The sequence below is a fragment of the Nothobranchius furzeri genome, chromosome 7 (assembly GCF_043380555.1).
Source record: "Nothobranchius furzeri strain GRZ-AD chromosome 7, NfurGRZ-RIMD1, whole genome shotgun sequence".
Classification (NCBI taxonomy): Eukaryota; Metazoa; Chordata; class Actinopteri; order Cyprinodontiformes; family Nothobranchiidae; genus Nothobranchius; species Nothobranchius furzeri.
The window spans coordinates 51,184,065-51,200,147 of NC_091747.1; the positions used below are offsets into that span (position 1 = coordinate 51,184,065).

General features: G+C 42.8%; 2 protein-coding genes across 3 annotated transcripts in view; both read right to left on the reverse strand.

The window, feature by feature from the left end:
* Positions 1-15,871, reverse strand: LOC107382875 (suppressor of tumorigenicity 14 protein homolog). 2 transcript variants are annotated; one of them, XM_054750914.2, is made up of 19 exons: positions 15,271-15,871; positions 14,783-14,924; positions 14,556-14,680; positions 13,841-13,908; positions 13,560-13,753; positions 13,271-13,366; positions 11,198-11,417; positions 10,937-11,079; positions 10,750-10,847; positions 10,568-10,677; positions 10,331-10,464; positions 10,071-10,175; positions 8,779-8,889; positions 5,133-5,246; positions 4,910-5,029; positions 4,646-4,829; positions 4,305-4,576; positions 4,080-4,216; positions 1-3,106 (listed from the first exon to the last, which is right to left on the reverse strand). In XM_054750914.2, exons 1-19 carry the CDS (start codon positions 15,349-15,351, stop codon positions 2,939-2,941), a joined length of 2,622 nt encoding a protein of 873 aa, XP_054606889.2. In that variant the 5' UTR covers positions 15,352-15,871; the 3' UTR covers positions 1-2,938. The 2 variants fall into 2 exon arrangements, with proteins under 2 accessions (XP_054606889.2, XP_070409296.1); XM_070553195.1 differs by lacking the exons at positions 14,556-14,680; positions 14,783-14,924; positions 15,271-15,871 and adding an exon at positions 14,043-14,527.
* The window catches only part of tmprss7 (transmembrane serine protease 7), a 14,470-nt gene continuing 14,249 nt past the window's right edge, over positions 15,863-16,083 (reverse strand). The window contains exon 18 of the mRNA XM_070553199.1: positions 15,863-16,038. Coding sequence (XP_070409300.1) covers positions 15,877-16,038 — 162 coding nt within the window. The 3' untranslated portion in view covers positions 15,863-15,876. The remainder of the gene's footprint in view (positions 16,039-16,083) is intronic.

Here is a 16,083-nt window from a genome sequence, read left to right on the forward strand (position 1 = left end):
GTGTATGAAGACAGACACCAGCACTGTTCCGATACTGGTCTGTTTTTTAATAATGCTATAAAAATATCATAGTTAAATTCTGCTGGTGTAAGGTGCATCTGGATACAGTTACTGTAATGATCAAGGCTGGCCACTAGGTGGCAATATGAGCTGAACAAGAAGAGATTCAGAGGAAAAATACAGAAAAGTTGTGGTAGAAAACATCAGATTGTTTTCTAATAGTAACATTTGTTCTTTAAACACATTATAAACCATTTAACACTTAGGATTAAGATAAAAATAAATTACAATTCACTTCTACTGCAGTTATAGAATATATTCATGGGGCTATGGCTCAGGTAAACTCACAATACAAACACATTTAAACACATACAGTACAAAAACTGTGAGCTGTGAAAACAGACAGAGATATACAGTACACAGACGGATGCAGGAGGGAACTTTAGCTAAGTTTCTATTATAAAAGAAATGATGAGATTTCCTGTCTGCAACACAAACAGTTCAGTCTCTAAAAGGAAGTAATTTGCTGCAGATCAGGAAATATCTTTGCTTTGATGTCTTCAGCGTGTGGCGACCTGTCTGAATTAAGGTACCAATTTGGACAATTTAACCACATAGAGTTGGAATAAAACATTGTTTTTAAACTTGTTTTCCAAACGTTTTGGGGTTGGAATTCTATAAAAGGAGGAGAAAGAAGTCTGGAATGCCACACAATATAAAGAAAATTGGCTAAATTTTGTTCTCATGAAATTATGTCTCATGGGCAATGAATACAATTGAATTAACTGATAAATGTAGATTTTAACCTATCTAGTTTGAAATCACATTAGGTTTGAGCATCTCATACCTATAAAAAAGACAAACACAAGAATTAAACAATGAGCAATTGTTTGCAGGTAGGTCCATTGAAAGCACATTTTTCTATTCCAAAGTTCATTTGATCTTAATTCTTCCCTTCTTTGTTTTACACACATTCTCTTGCATGCTGCTATTTCTGCAACCTTTTGAGGGAAAATTCCAGATCATTCTTAAAGGAGACGTATTATAACTTAAAAAAGGTTATAATAGTTCTGTGTTCGATGCAAGATTGTTTATGTTCTTTACAAAAATCCCTCTCACATAAAGCGATTTCAGCAGTTTTGTTCTTAACATTTTTAGTACCTTCCAGAATGAGCCGTTTCAGGGCTCTGTCACTTTAAGAAAACAAGATGGAGCTGGCCACACCCACTCATCCCCCGCTCAGACTGCTATGAGCTGAGAAGCTCTGATATCTGGGACGAGCTCGGAGTATGTGCTTCTCCAGCCTGGAGAGGTGATAGTGGTTTCTACCAGAGGAGTGACCAAGTCACTGCTTTGCAAGCCACAAGTCAGTCACAAGTCTTTCCAGTCAAGTCTCGAGTCAAGTCCAAGTCAAAGACAATTTAGTCCAAGTCAAGTCCAAAGTCAATGATGTGGAAGTCCAAGTCAAGTCCAAGTCCTTAACTTTGAATTTTCAAGTCATAATCAAGTCATCTGTCCAACTTCAATATAATGATAATGATAATAAATAAATTCCAGAAATAAAGCTTCTTAAAGCTTCATTTTTTTGCTCAAACAAGCAGAATGTGCAACAGAAACTGATTCTAAACAAAGTGCTGCTGCATTTAGCAGAACAAGATCAAACCCAGAACCAAGAATGATTCATGATTTTTGTCCACGTTGTGCCACTTTTGTGCTAAAATATCAAATATGCTCAAGTCATCATCAATTCAACAGATGCAAGTCGATTCAAGTCTCAAGTCACTGGCATTCATGTCCGAGTTAAGTCGTAAGTCTTTATAGATTTTATCAAGTCAAGTCAGAAGTCATTAAAATAATGACTCGAGTCCAAGTCATGTGACTCAAGTCCACACTTCTGGTTTCTATGCTAAATTACCCATTTGTGACATCACAAATGAGGACTTTTAGAAATGGCTTGTTTTAAGACACTGCTTAAAACCCACTTCTTTTAATTGGCCTTCTCTTAAGATCAACCCAGCATCCCCCAGTCTGTTTACTATGTTTTATTTTGTTTTATTATGTATTTATTGCATTTTTGTGAAGCATCTTTGAGTGACCTAAAAAGCGCTATACAAGTTTGATGTATTATTATTATTATTAGGCTGATAATTCCTAAATCTAAACACTGACAGAAAACAGATAGATGTTTTATTTCCATGTTTGAGTGTTTATAGAGGCAGTAGAGACCCACAGAGCAGCATAAAAGGTTGATTAATATGTCCCATTGTGGAATTTTATACTTATATTTGCATACTGGCAGCAGATGTCTTTCACTCCACTGGTATTAATCAAATGAATTAGTTTGGGTCCATTAGTAAATTAAAACATGTAAATCTATTTTAACCTCTGTTGAAATAAAATTTCTTATTTTAATACAGGATTCAAAAATTTTTAATCTCTAATCTGTCATCAGAAAATTATTTGTTTTCAAAATGCAGAATTTGTCAAGTGCTGCTCAGAAGATGTTTCATACAATATATGTTCAACAAGAACAAACATGGAAGACAGAAATGTTGGCGGACATGTAGGAAAATACTATAAAGTATAAATGTACTACAATAAAATCTGTTTATACATATACGTTGACGTTGCTTGCAATAAATCGATTTTCTGGTTGTTTTATAAATTCTCTAAAAACAGAGAATGCTAAATATGCTTCAACAAACAAATCCCATATATTTCTGAAATTGGTACATATTGGCCTACGTTTTAATCTGTATTGATGGACATCAAACCATATTCGATGAGACTAAAAACAATTTTGTGCTTGGGAACATAGCTGCAGATTGTAAAGACACGTGTGTGTTTGGGGCAAGGCGGTGCAGCCCCCTGACAAAATGTGTCTTTGTGCAGAAATGGTTTTCTCTGTGTTTTATGAATCCATGAGTCTGAAACTGAGTCACACCTGCCCTTTAGTCTGCTGACGGATCCAGTCACTGAACTTCACTACCTGTGTGTAAACGCCAGGACGGTTCTGCCTCGCGCAGCCTTCCCCCCAGCTAACGATCCCTGCCAAGAACCACCGTTTGCTGCGCTCCAGACACACCAATGGCCCTCCTGAGTCACCCTGAGGACACAGACATTAAAAAGATGCCAAAAGGAAAAAAAGAAACTACAAGAAAATATCAACAACTTGCATACTTGCAGGTTTAAATTTATATTTGTAGACATTTCCTGGCGCCTACTGGAATGAATGTGTGATCTTTTAAAGACCAAGTTCACTCGTTTTAATTTTTAACACGTGTGCTGTGGTCTCTAGTATAAAAATGTGAGTCGATCTCTGTGGAAATAAAAGCTCTGGCGCTCCTGTTTCAGGAACTAGAAGTTAGCCGGAGGTGTGTGGGGCAGAAAACAGCAGGATTTGGAGTCTTATTTCCTGATATTCAGACATCTCACCTCTGATTGGCTAACAACAAAGCAACTCTTCTGCTGCCTCCATTCGTTCTGCAAATTCATATTTTATCTCTACAAATAACGCAAACCTGAAGGAGTTCTGCAATGTGGTGGAGTTGCTAATGCTAGCAGTTAGCTTCTACTCGCCGAGACATGCTCTACGCTCTCCTGGAGGCCAAAACAACAACAGCCTACCCCGTCGTGAGCCAAGATGGGTGAATCCATGAATGTTAATTGTGTGTCGTAGATCCAAATGGCTTTTCCTGACCCGAGCGTTTCCTTGTTTTTTTTTTTATCAGGTTCTTTCTGCCTGTTAAACTCAGAGTGACTGATCATATTTAAAAAATAACAGGTAAAACACTTACATGGTGAACTTTCTTTTTAAAAGTATGATTAATAATATTAGGAACGTATGAGATGTGTGCAGATTTCACGAGAATATAACTGGAGAAGTTGCGTATGGGTATGTTATGAAAGTGAGACCACAGTCCTGCTTGTAAAAATACAGATGAATCACGGCGTGCATTAGCTGTCCCTCACATTTTGTAATTACAGAACAAAGATTCCTGCTACAAAGAAGTCCCACCCATTAAAACAAGCAGTGATGGTGAACAAGAATTGAATTAATAGGAAAACAGCTCACTAACCTGGCAGGCATCCACTCCCCCTTGCAGGTTCCCAGCACAAAGCATTCTGGGAGTGACGGCATCTTCATACAGCTTGTTGCAGGTGCTCCTGTTTATGATCTTCACTGAGGCTTCTTGTAAGCGAGACGCCAATTCACCTGCAGTGAACAACACGTATCCAGTAACATTCATGGAATACAGGGAATATGGGAAATTTTCACTTTTCATAGACTGAGCACAGCTTACCATCCTCCATGAGAACCCCCCAGCCTGTGACATAGCAACTAGTCCCTGTGATGAAAGTGTGTGAGGCAGCAGGAACGCACACCGGTTGCACCAAGTCATTGAAGAAAACTGGTGAGCTGAGCTCCAGAAGGGCGATGTCGTAGTCAGACGTGAACTGGTCGTACTGTGGGTGGAGGAGAATCCGGCGGATCAGCCTGGTGGAAGCTCCGTGGTTTCCCTTGATCATCACCCGCATCCCCATGTAAGCACGCCATGCACGGACGTCTGAGTATCTGCAGAAACAATGAGCATGAATATGGCAAACTAAACCATCAATGGGAGGTGTTTGGTGTCTTTTATACTTAATAGCATCCGAGTCTTGGAAGCAGTGAGCTGCAGAGAGGAGCCAGCGACTGGCAACCAGCGTAGCTCCACAAACGTGACCGTAGCGGTCCATCTGGAGGCTGACCTGCCAGGGCCACGACCCCATCACAGCATCAGAACCCCCCACTATCTTAGTTCTCTTTCTAGGTCTGGTGCCACAGCCTGGTTAACAGAGAGATGTAAAAATGTCAATGAGACAGAAGCAAAGTCAGGTAAATATGATGTGACGAGTGAGTGCTCACTACAACGTAGCTCATCAGAGCCATCGAAGCAGTCTTTAACTCCGTCACACTCAGGGTTGACCTTACTGACACACTTTCCATTGGCACATTTGTAGGAGGATGAAGAACAACTTTTGAAGTCTACAAAACGACGAAGTACATCATTCATAAAAAGTTCTGTGACAATGTTTTGTCATCAAACAGAATACTAGCATGCTGTCAAACCAGTATGAGTAAGGCTCACATGCTCTGGTGCAGTTCAGCTCATCACTGCGGTCCTTGCAGTCAGAGACACCATCACACACCGATGTCTTAGGCAAACACACCTTGTTGGGACAAACATGGTAGCATTTAACACCTGGAAAACAAAGACATGGCATTTTTATGATTCGAAACTGTTCTTGAGCATACAAATCTTTGTTGGGGCTCACAATGGCCCAGGAGCCCTGATAAAGGACCAAACATAAGGGCCACAAACTATGGATCTATCTGGCATTCTTTCATAGTTTCCTTAAGTCATTTATGGAACGTAAGTAGTACTCCAACGTTGTTCTTTATTGTTTTCCTCTCATCCAACAAGGGGGTTAGCAGTAGCTTGAACTAGCGTTAGCAGTAGCTCAGCCATTAGTAGTACCTTCAGCTAGGGATGCTCGATATTGGTATTTTTATCCAATATTGTCTAACTCTTAATTTCTGATACCGATATAAACCGATAACAATGTACATATGAGGTCCCCTTAATAAAAAAAATCATTTAGGTTGCTAAAATCTCATATCACTTATCATGAATGCTTAAGCCTGGGGCGCACCAGAAGCAGATGAGTCATGCAGCGTCTTGCCCAAGATTTTGAGAAGTCAAGTGGTCACACAGGACGCGTCGCGTTGCTGAGTGCTTCTTGGAAAGTCGCACAATAGTCACAACATCACGCGGGACTTGAGAAAAGAAAGTGGGAAGTGACTCTATTGCTTATACAAGATCAGACTTGCCGTCGTGTTTTGTGAGACTCAAATTCATGAACATTTTAAGATCAATAGCACTTTAACGTTACCAAAACTGCGGCTGGGTTTGTGCTGTAAAGCCATTCCGCGTCATAATGTCTGTTGTAAAGTACTCCACAATGTCGTAAACCACCGCGCCATTGCGCTTGAAATAGAACCGGCGCCTGTCTTCAGCACCTCAGCGCGGCGCTTCTGGGACCCACTCTCATTAACTATAATGTCATCTATTTAAAATGACAGCTCGGGCGCGATGCTGTGCCTTGCATCCGCCTCCGGTGTGCCCCAGGCTTTATCCGTGCAAAATTGCAACTACTTCAAATTAAGTTAGTAATGACAAAAAAATGTCATGTTTTCATTTGTCTCCAACAGCAGCTGAGAGACATTCTCCTTGAGATAATCCTGATTAATGGTCTGTAAAGCCTTTAGTATTTATTAAGTTCATGATGAGAAAAGGTTTGATTGATAAATTAATAAAAACAGTACAAGTGAATTAATGATAAAAAGGTACTGCAGCAATCCAATTTCATATATATATATATGTGTGTGTGTGTGTGTGTGTGTGGCTTATGTGTGATCAAACTGTTTATTTGCTCCCAGTATTGTTCCAGAAGTGCAGCGGTGTGTTTTTCATGGCTTTAGTCCTGGGAGTGGAGAGGAACAACATCATATATGACATCAAACGGCGATATAACGGCTTTTTCTTCAGGCACTCGAGGAGTACAGACGCTTCCCTCTTTCGCTCCCTTTTCTTTTGTTCCCGAGGCTCTTTGTCCTGTCTGCCCACAGAGCGCTTCTCTGCATTTCATCTGAAAAACTCAATTTTTTTTTTACTAACCATGGATTTGATAAACTGGTCACTCAATGCGATCGATAAGATTTTTTCAACAATGAGAACGGAGCAGGGGGCTCCCACATGTCCACAGGGGACACAGCCGGTGGGGTAAATTTTGGATTCCTGGAAGGAGTGGAAGATCATATGCCTCTTTCAGCTGTCCACTGAGGACATCGAAGACGTGTGGATATTCGGCCTGATGATCACTGGATTTCTCCTGATTGGAGTGGGAGGATATCTGGTTTTCTGGAAATTTGGGAAGATGGGAGCGATTGGAAGGCAACCCACACCCATGGAAAGTACAGTCCATGTGGAGACTTCTCAGACTGGGATGTTACTCGAGGTGAATCGTGAGCTGGACAATGTTCTAGCTGAGATACCGGTATTAGTGCGCAAAATGGATGTCATCTCGGAGAGAGTCACCGGACGGTATGGACAGGTTTAAAAACCCAAAATTGGCTTCACTGAAGGACTGGAATGATCAGTTTAAAGACTGAAGGCAGAGAGGAAAATTATCTCAGCCTGACCCAAACAAATTCTTGTTATCTGAATCTGACGCCCTGGTAACCTTGAGCTGCAAGCAGCTAAAACCCCCACGAAGGAATGCAGACAGATGCTGTGAAACCCCCCCCCTTCGGATTGGTGGACTTCAGCCTGGCAAGGTCATCAGCTGTAGGAGTCAATGTACTCTTTGCTTCTCCCAAGATCTCCCTCCCTCCTGTGACTGTACAGTAGATGAGCACCTTAGATGGCTGCACTCACTGGGGGAAACAGGATCCCAGCCCTGCTTTCTTATTGGAGTCTCATGTTATATTGTGTTGTCTGAAGTCTGTTGCATATCTGTTTGAGGTGTTTTTTTGCAGAGCAAAGCTGCCCTCCTGCTGGAGGGTAACTCTGAAGTGCCTTTTTTTCCCTCCACCTGAACCAATCCACATGTTACCCTCTTATCTCTATTAAGGTAGCGCGACTCGGGTTGCGAATGACCACAGTCACCAATTCTTGTCATGTGTCTTGCCCATGTATGTCTGATCTCTGAATTGTGTGTACTGAAACTCTAATTTCCCTCTGGGATTAATAAAGTATTGATTGATTGATTGATTGATTGATTGATTGATTGATTGATTGATTGATAAAACGTTATTTCCTTCTTTTGGTTTAATGGCGGATCGCATAAACAAACTGTGACCTTTGAAGTCTCGAGGGACCTTGTGATCTTGCGAGTCCAGCGAGCAAGCCGTTCCGCGGCCAACACTCTCCCGGTATGTAATGGACTGCATTGAAGCTCACGAGTGAAATGTTCCGCTGTAGTTTCCCGTTGCTTGATGCTTCCAGTGTGAAACAGGTCAAATGTGTGCATTAGTCAGTAATGTGTTTTTTCTGTTTCTGTATATTGTAGTAATGCTGATAAAACATTTATAAAGATATTACTTTAAAATAGACAAGCATTGGATTAAGATGCTTGTTTTAGTTGTTTGCTAGCTGCTAGCAACACATAGCTACATGCTCTGAGCCAATTTTGCCAAATAAAATCAAATGATCTCAAAAACTAAACCTCAAATCTGTCATATTTGGCATTTTGAGAGAGGAAATGAAGTTGAAGAGCTTGATGTAGAATATGTGCATGGTATGTAAAAGTTGGGTTAGTAGAGGAATAAAAACTGATAGATATTCTCCAATATTACATTTTAAGGCCAATATCGGACGATAGTATTGGTAGACCGATATTATCTGACATCCTTACCTTGGGCTAGTGTTAGCAGCAGCTCTGGCGTTAGCGGTAGCTTGGTCTAGTATTACCATGACCTACGATTGCCAACGCTGAAGTGGGTCAGGACGTGCTAATTTAAAGTGGTGTGTCTGGGATCATGACGGGTTAAACAAGCTTTCATCAGAATAGTTGGTTTCTCCGTGGCCATTACAACATTACTAATTTACTCTGGAAAGCAGAAATGGCCTCAGACTTTTCATTTTGCTACATTAGACACTGTGGCTTTGAATTCACTTAAAGCATGCATAAAACAAACACTACTGGTTGCACATGTACAGGACAAGTACTCACCACAACCTTCCTCCTCACTGCTGTCTCCACACATGCTCGGACTGACACACTGGCTGCTTTGAGGTTTGCACTGACCGTTTGCACACAGCACCTCTCCTGGCCTGCAAGATACTGATGACACACACAAATGACACACTTAATTACAAAGATTGTAAAAAATATACTGTCCTCTAAATGCTACTCTGCATAGGAGTGTCTGCTTCCTAACATTAATAGATGCTGATTTGGGGTTGCTTTCCAAAGATGGCATTAGATCCATTTGATTCCAAGATAAACTTGGTTGGTTTTAAAATACTTTTAATGGTTGTATCAATGGTCTTGGGCCTTCTTATCTTTCAGAACTGCTTATACCGTATGAACCCACACGGTCTCTGCGCTCCTCTGGCAGCCGTCTCCTTGACATCCCTAAAGTCAGGACACATTTTCATGGCGAGGCGTCCTTCTGTGTAACGGTCCTCGCCTCTGGAACGAGCTGCCAGGGGACCTCAGGGCAGCAGAGAACGTTCATGTTTTTAGAAACAGGCTCAAGACCCATCTTTTTAGCTTAGCTTTTAACTGATTACTATCACTTTTTAAATTAATTAATTAACTAGATAATTTATCTATGTATTGATTTATTTGATGTATTCTTTCTTTATACGTGCTATTTTTAAACAAGGTTTTTTACTATAAATTTATGATCAACATTATTTTAATATCTATATAACTTTTTATATTACAATTCTCATTTTAGCTCTTATTGTTTTATATTTTAACCTTAATTTAACCTTTTTTCAGTGTTTCCTCTGTGGGTGCCCTCTGCCCCGGGGGCGGTGGTCGGCTGTGGCGGCCTGGGTGCTTCCAGGTGTGCCTAGGTGGAGGTGGGGGTCCCCGCCCTTCCTGCCCTGGGTGCCCTGTGCCGGTGTCTCGGCTGCTGCTGTGGATCTGCTGCTGTCGGGGCGGATGGCTCCCCTGATGGCATTTCCTTATCCTTATCTTAGCTGGTCTGGCTCATCTGATCTCAGTCCATTGTGTTTTGTGTGTGTGTGTGTGTGTGTGTGTGTGTGTGTGTGTGTGTGTGTGTGTGTGTGTGTGTGTGTGTGTGTGTGTGTGTGTGTGTGTGTGTGCATTTGTGCCGGAGGATGAGTGTTGCGAAGGGGTTTTTATTGTCAGACTGTTTTTAAAATTCTAGGGATGGGAGGGAATGTGGGTATGCGGGGCCTTTTTAATTTGTTAAGCACTTTGAGTTGCATGCATTGTATGATTAAGTGCTATATAAATAAATAAAGTTTGAGTTTGAGAATAAGACTTACAGCATTTGGCTTCATCCCGACCATCTGAACAATCCTTGACTCCATCACAGACCTTCCTCAGAGGGATGCAACGTCCATCTCCACAGCGAAACTGACGAGGACAAGCTTCAACAGACAGAAACTGAATTATTTTAACATTAAAATGAATTTAAAATTGCACAAAAAATTACCAGCAAGCTTCCTGATAGATTTTAGCTTTGCTTTAATGTATTAACTTTTATCAGCTCCATTTATTTTGCAGAGATCCATGCGTGACTTACTGCCCTCTGGAGAGAAGGCTTGGTACAGCAAGTGGAAGCCCTGGTGAGTCAGAGATTCATCAGAGTGGAAGTGAATGGAGAGAGGGGAGGAGTACACCCGCTTTTTGCTGCTGTCTGACACAGTATTACACAACCTGGACAAGAATCAGCATGAAACAGAGTTAAATGAAAACACAAACTGTCTGAAAATTAATGAAACTAAATCTGCTGGAATCAGAAGTCTGCCTCACAACTCACTTCATCCCACCGATGTCCAGCCAGTCCTTCTCACAGCCATCAGATGATGGAGAATTCTGAATGTCCAGCGTCATGATGGTCAAAGAAATCAGGTATCCTGGCACCGGCACCTGGCAAAATAACCACAGGAGGTTAAAGAAGCACAATATGGCCACACTCAAAAATAGCCTGGCGTGTCTCACTCGTATCGTCCACGTGCAGTCGATGTTGGGAGGGTAGAAGGAAGGATAGTAAGGAGAGGAAATAGAGCCATTCCAGGAGGAGATCGATCCTCCACAAACTGTGTGGGGGACAGTGGCACAGGTAAACACACAGAAAAAACAACACTAGGTCCAAACTGGTTCCACCTTCTCCTGAGAACCCTCTAACCTGCTTTTGGGATGGCTTGGAAATAAGCTTTGAATATTGCACCATCCCTCTGTCTGCTGAAGGAGAAGGTGACCAGCATCACATTCCCAGAAGACGTCAGCTTCATGACCGGAGATGAGCCTGAAACAGGAAGTCCACACCACCTGCAACGCACCCACACACAGATACATACACACTTACAAAGGTGCAACTTTTGCTCAGACATCCAAAGAAAAGTTATTTCCGTTTATTTAAAGAATCTGTGCCAAGAAACAGTCTTACCTGGCAATTATCTTGTTCTGCAAAGGAAGTAAGAAATCATAGGCCGAGAGCTTGTGGGCGGCGCAGCTTCCTGGCGTGGCACCGTGAAGGGTGAGGACAACCAGCCTGACAACATGACCCGATGGCACGCGTAGACGCCACTGGTAATATGGCTTCTTGGGGCTCACAAGACTCAAGGTGCGGTTGTTTCCGTATTTGGCGTAGAGGTCAAAAGATATTGCTAGACAGAGAAATTAGCAAGATTTTTCCTTAAAGTGAGGCATCTGCAGGAAGGTTGTGCACAGGTTCAGAAATGAAGTTTAATTTTCACTGAATTGATGGGTCAACGGCTAGTTCAAGAGAGCTTTCTGCCATCTTAACCTCATAGCAGTTTACTCGCAGTTTTCTGGGGGGGGGGGGGTAGAGTGGAGGGTAAAGAAGAGTGATGTTTGAGCTGATGCAGAGGGCCGTCAGCCAAAATCTTTTAAGAAAAATTTCATGTTTATTCCAGATTTCAATTTTTTATTTTGGTGGCATAAAAATGGCAGATTTTATTTATGGTCACAATTGATCTGTATCCTCCTTTGAAGAAATTAGCTTTTGAGGCTGTAAAATTCAATCCTTAAAGCTGGAGTACATAGTTTAACATTTTTTAAGTAACTTGAAAAATGTTTACATTTCACTATGTGACCCTGTTCTATGATATAAAGAAGACAATCTTTTATTATATTTCCCCTAAGTCCTCCCCTAGCCTCTACAGCAACACGAATAGTTTACGTGAACCTAGAGCATTTAACAATAGGTTTGAGTTTTCCACAAGAGGATGCTGTCAATCAACGAGAATGTGTCCCAGTCATGGACGCAGTAAGATGGAGGTGTGCCCTCTGTCCCCACCTCTGTGATGGAAAACGTAGGAACGCTTCATCTGCACCCTTGCTCCACCCGAGAATGCGTTACTGGGTGCGCTTAGCACACCAACCTAGCATGAATGCTAATTTGACCGGCATTTGAATTAATGTCGGTCTGTAAACTTCCAGTTAACTGTGGAAGAGGAGGGAGGGGAGCAAAGTGGGTTTTATCCTTTGTGAACTGAAGCTAACTAGCTAAGTAAGCTTGGGGCACCAGTGGCTCAACTGCTTGAGACGGTTATCCAGTAATTGGAAGGTTGCAGGTACAATTCCAGCTCCAGATAAAGATGGGCAAGACACTTAACCCACCTTGCCTGCTTATGGTGTTCAGAAGGACCGGTGGTCCCTGTGCTCGGCAGCCTCACCCCTGTCAGTGTGCCAGGGCAGCTGTGGCTACATCACCACCAGTGTGTGTGTGTGACTGGATGAATGATACACTGTAGTGTAAAGTGCTTTGGAGTCCTCTGACTCTGAAAGACGCTATGCAAGTGCGGGTCATTTATAAGTAGCATCAGGCTATTGTTTCAGCCTTTTGTAGCGTTAGCAGCGGTGTGCTAGCATTGCAAGTGCTGGATTCCTGCTGGCTTGAAGATGATTCCTGCTTTAACGCTGCAGATTTGATTAAAACAAGTGTTTAGAAACCTGCAGAACCCAATAAGGGTAATTATGAGGAGATAATTCAGCAATTAGAATCAGGTGTGGCTGAGCAGGAACCTGTCAAAAACATTACATGTCCGTTAGCGATACAAGGCTGTTTGTGTTCGTGTGCGCGGTATGAGGCGTGACTTTTAAGCACCTCATGATTTTTAAAAAGATCTTCTTCTTCTTCTTCTTCTTCTTCTTCTTCTTCTTCTTCTTCTTCTTCTTCTTCTTCTTCTTCTTCTTCTTTTAGCTTCTAGCTGAGAAGGATTGGGGGTGGGAGCTATAGCTGTTCTAGCCTCCTCTCCTTGATGACATCATGCTACGAACTGCAGCTTTAAAAGAGCAGCTTCAATTTAGGGGAAGAAACATTTCATTGTTGTTAAATGTCAAAAATACAAACTGTAGCTGAACACAAAATGCATCATGTTTAGGCAAAGACCTTTTTCTGTTTATTAGCTCTTGTACAGATGATACAAACCCAAATCAATGGCAGTTTTAAACAGGGCCTCATTCAAGGGGAAAAAAAAGGATGCATTGTCTTCACCTTGGAAGCCGAGCTGCCATTTCCCACCCTGGATGCTATTTTGATTTTTCATTTTTTCCAATTTGTCCTCTGACTCAAAATCTTCGGCATCCAAGCCTAAAACACACACACACACACACACACACACACACACACACACACACACACACACACACACACACACACACACACACACACACACACACACACACACACACACACACACACACACACACACACACACACACACACACACGAGTTATTTTTGAACCAGTTCAGTCTGCACTCAGACAGCAGCAGCAGCCTCTACCCAGCAGGTGGAGCGTGTCTTCATCCGTCTCCATGAAGTAGCGCTGCTCGTTTCGACTCTCCCTCTGCACCTTGTGGCGTCCAGGAAGTCTGCGCTGCAGCCTCTCCGGACCGGACCTTTGCATTTCCATGGCAACGTTATCAGGGGCGGAGAATTTACTCCAGTAGAAGACACTGAGCCCCTCTTCTCCTTCACTGTCATGCAAAAAGAAACAAAACGGGATATTATTATTATTTTTTTTTTTTGCAGCTGTAAAAGCAAGACATTTTAGTTTCGGGTACCTGAAGGCTGTAATTCCTGAGTGCAGGTAGTAGGAGCTCCACGGGGTGGACTCGTAGAGTTTAGAAAACTAAGAAAAGAGAAATAAAAACACTTTTAATCCCCTAACTTCTCCGTTTATCGGAACATGAAGCTACTTCAGAGTTTGGGAATTCCTCTTTATCAATGTGACCTTTTGCTCCAAAGCTCCACCTCTGTTCCCACCTTTTATCTCTGTCCTTCTGTCATCCTATCTTGCCCTTCTACCCCGGCTCTGAGCGCAGCTCTTCCTGCTTTGAGCCGCACACATATAGTGGCTGATTGTGTGAAAGCCACGCAGACAATGTTTTTATTGAGGGCCTGCTCTTCCTCTCACGTTTGCTGCCCGGGCCTAGCGGGTGGACTCACAAATGCCAGGCTTGTCCTCGGCCCTGAAAGGACCCCGTCCCTGGGGGTCCGGGGTGACTCACACACGCACTATGCACGGCTCTTGTTTCAGCTTTACATTTAACACCAGAGAGAGGCAGGACAGAGGTGAAAAAAGGGGGAGACAAGGGAGGATGGAGCAGATAAGGAGGACAGAAGAAGAGAAAGAGGGCAGAGATGTTGTGAGTAGTGATTTCTAATGGGGGGTTCGAAAGTTAGAGAGGAAGATCAGCTTTATCCAGGAGCAGCGAGGTCACGGAGCGCTCTAAAGTGACATTCAGAGGGTATGTAGCGACAAAACGTTCCACTTACATAATGGTTCAAAGCCTGAACCTGCAGGCGGAACTGTGGGGAGGAGGAGTCCGAGAGCTCCAAGGAGAAGCTCAGGTTTGGGAACTCCACGCTGCCACCCAGGAGGAACACTGAGTAAGACGGAGCTGGAGAACGGAGAGGTGTGGGACAGGTCATCTCAAAAGTAAAAAAAAAAAAAACCTCCTGAAGTGTATCAAGTAAAATAAAAAAAGCCGATCTGGACTCACGTGTTAAGTAGTGGAGAGTCAGTGCAATGGCAGCAGTGAAGGGGAAGAAAGGCAGGATTCCTAATGTCCACCTCCTCCAGGAACAACAGGATGAACTTCTCTCCACTTCCACCTCCTGGTCCTCTCTTAACTCCCCATCTCCCTTTCAGAGACAAGAGAATGACTCAAATATCACACTGGCTTTTCAGCTCAGCTCCCAGGTTCCTGGTTGTGTGAGCCATAAACGAGATGCACCCTCTGTGCCAGAATCAATGCGGGATGGATTTTACTGACAGGAATGATGCACATGTTTCGGATCAAACAACATCCTGAACAATTAGAGAACTCCCTGGGGGCTCAGCTGTGTCCGCAAACCATCTCTAACTGACACAAACTTTAAAGTTAGGAAAATAATCTTCATTTAACCCGTTTCTGTAGTTTTTTAAAAAAAATACAACAACCTATAAGGACTACACCTTTTGGGTGAAATACGCTCAGTGATGGCTTACCTGTGCAGCCAGACCTTCTGATCGTCCATGCGAAGAGACGCAGTACACCTCACAAGTTTTGCCTTTGGGCAGAGTCCACATAGCACGGTCCAGTTTAGCTCCGGAGAGGTGATATGCAGCAATAACTCGGGCATAGAAACGATGGAGAGAGAGAAAGAGAGAGAGAGGAAATCCCTGCTGTTGCTTCCTCTGACAACAAAATAAAAGAGAGAGCAGAAATCCAAGCTGAGAAACTCGGATGCGGCGGGCATTCACCGCCTCCCGCTTACCTGAACAGGTGTCACATGGAGCCCCAGAATGCAGTGCGGGGGACAATAGGACCACTATGAAAGAGAGCGATGCATGCAACCATCTGTTTGAAAGATTTTTGTGGGCAAACTTACTCGCTGTGTATTAGGGAACAAAAGAGTGTTTGAGGGCTGGGAATGCTGCGCCAGAGTCCTCGGATGCACCAGAGGGAATATGCAGCTTTAATTCTGAGGTTTTTATTTTTATTTTGAGTAAATAAAGGAGGTGGGATGCGTCATTAAGGAACACGACGAACACAAAGTGTGTAACAACTGATTTCTTTATTATTTATATTATTAAAGAGCAGGCTCCATCCCGTCAGCTGATATGGCTGTAGATCCAGGGGGTGAACTTGGTGACCCTGGTGTAAACTCCAGGTAAGTTTGGTCTTCCACAGCCGGATCCCCAGCTGACAATCCCCATCAGGAACCAGCGACCTCCGCCTGGTGCCTGACATGACAAAGGACCTCCTGAATCCCCCTGGTTAAAAGTAAATAAATAAAAAACTATTTTTCAGAAAGGACT

Bases quoted from the DNA above. Each gene is read 5' to 3' on its own strand.
- LOC107382875 (XM_054750914.2), bottom strand. From the start codon at position 15,351: ATGTGGACTCTGCCCAAAGGCAAAACTTGTGAGGTGTACTGCGTCTCT. The intron at 11,418-13,270 runs GTGAAGACAATG...TTCTCTGTCTAG, and splicing joins ATGGCAGCTCGGCTTCCAAG to CAATATCTTTTGACCTCTAC. The intron at 3,107-4,079 runs GTTAGTGAGCTG...CTGTGTCCTCAG, and splicing joins GGGGAGTGGATGCCTGCCAG to GGTGACTCAGGAGGGCCATT.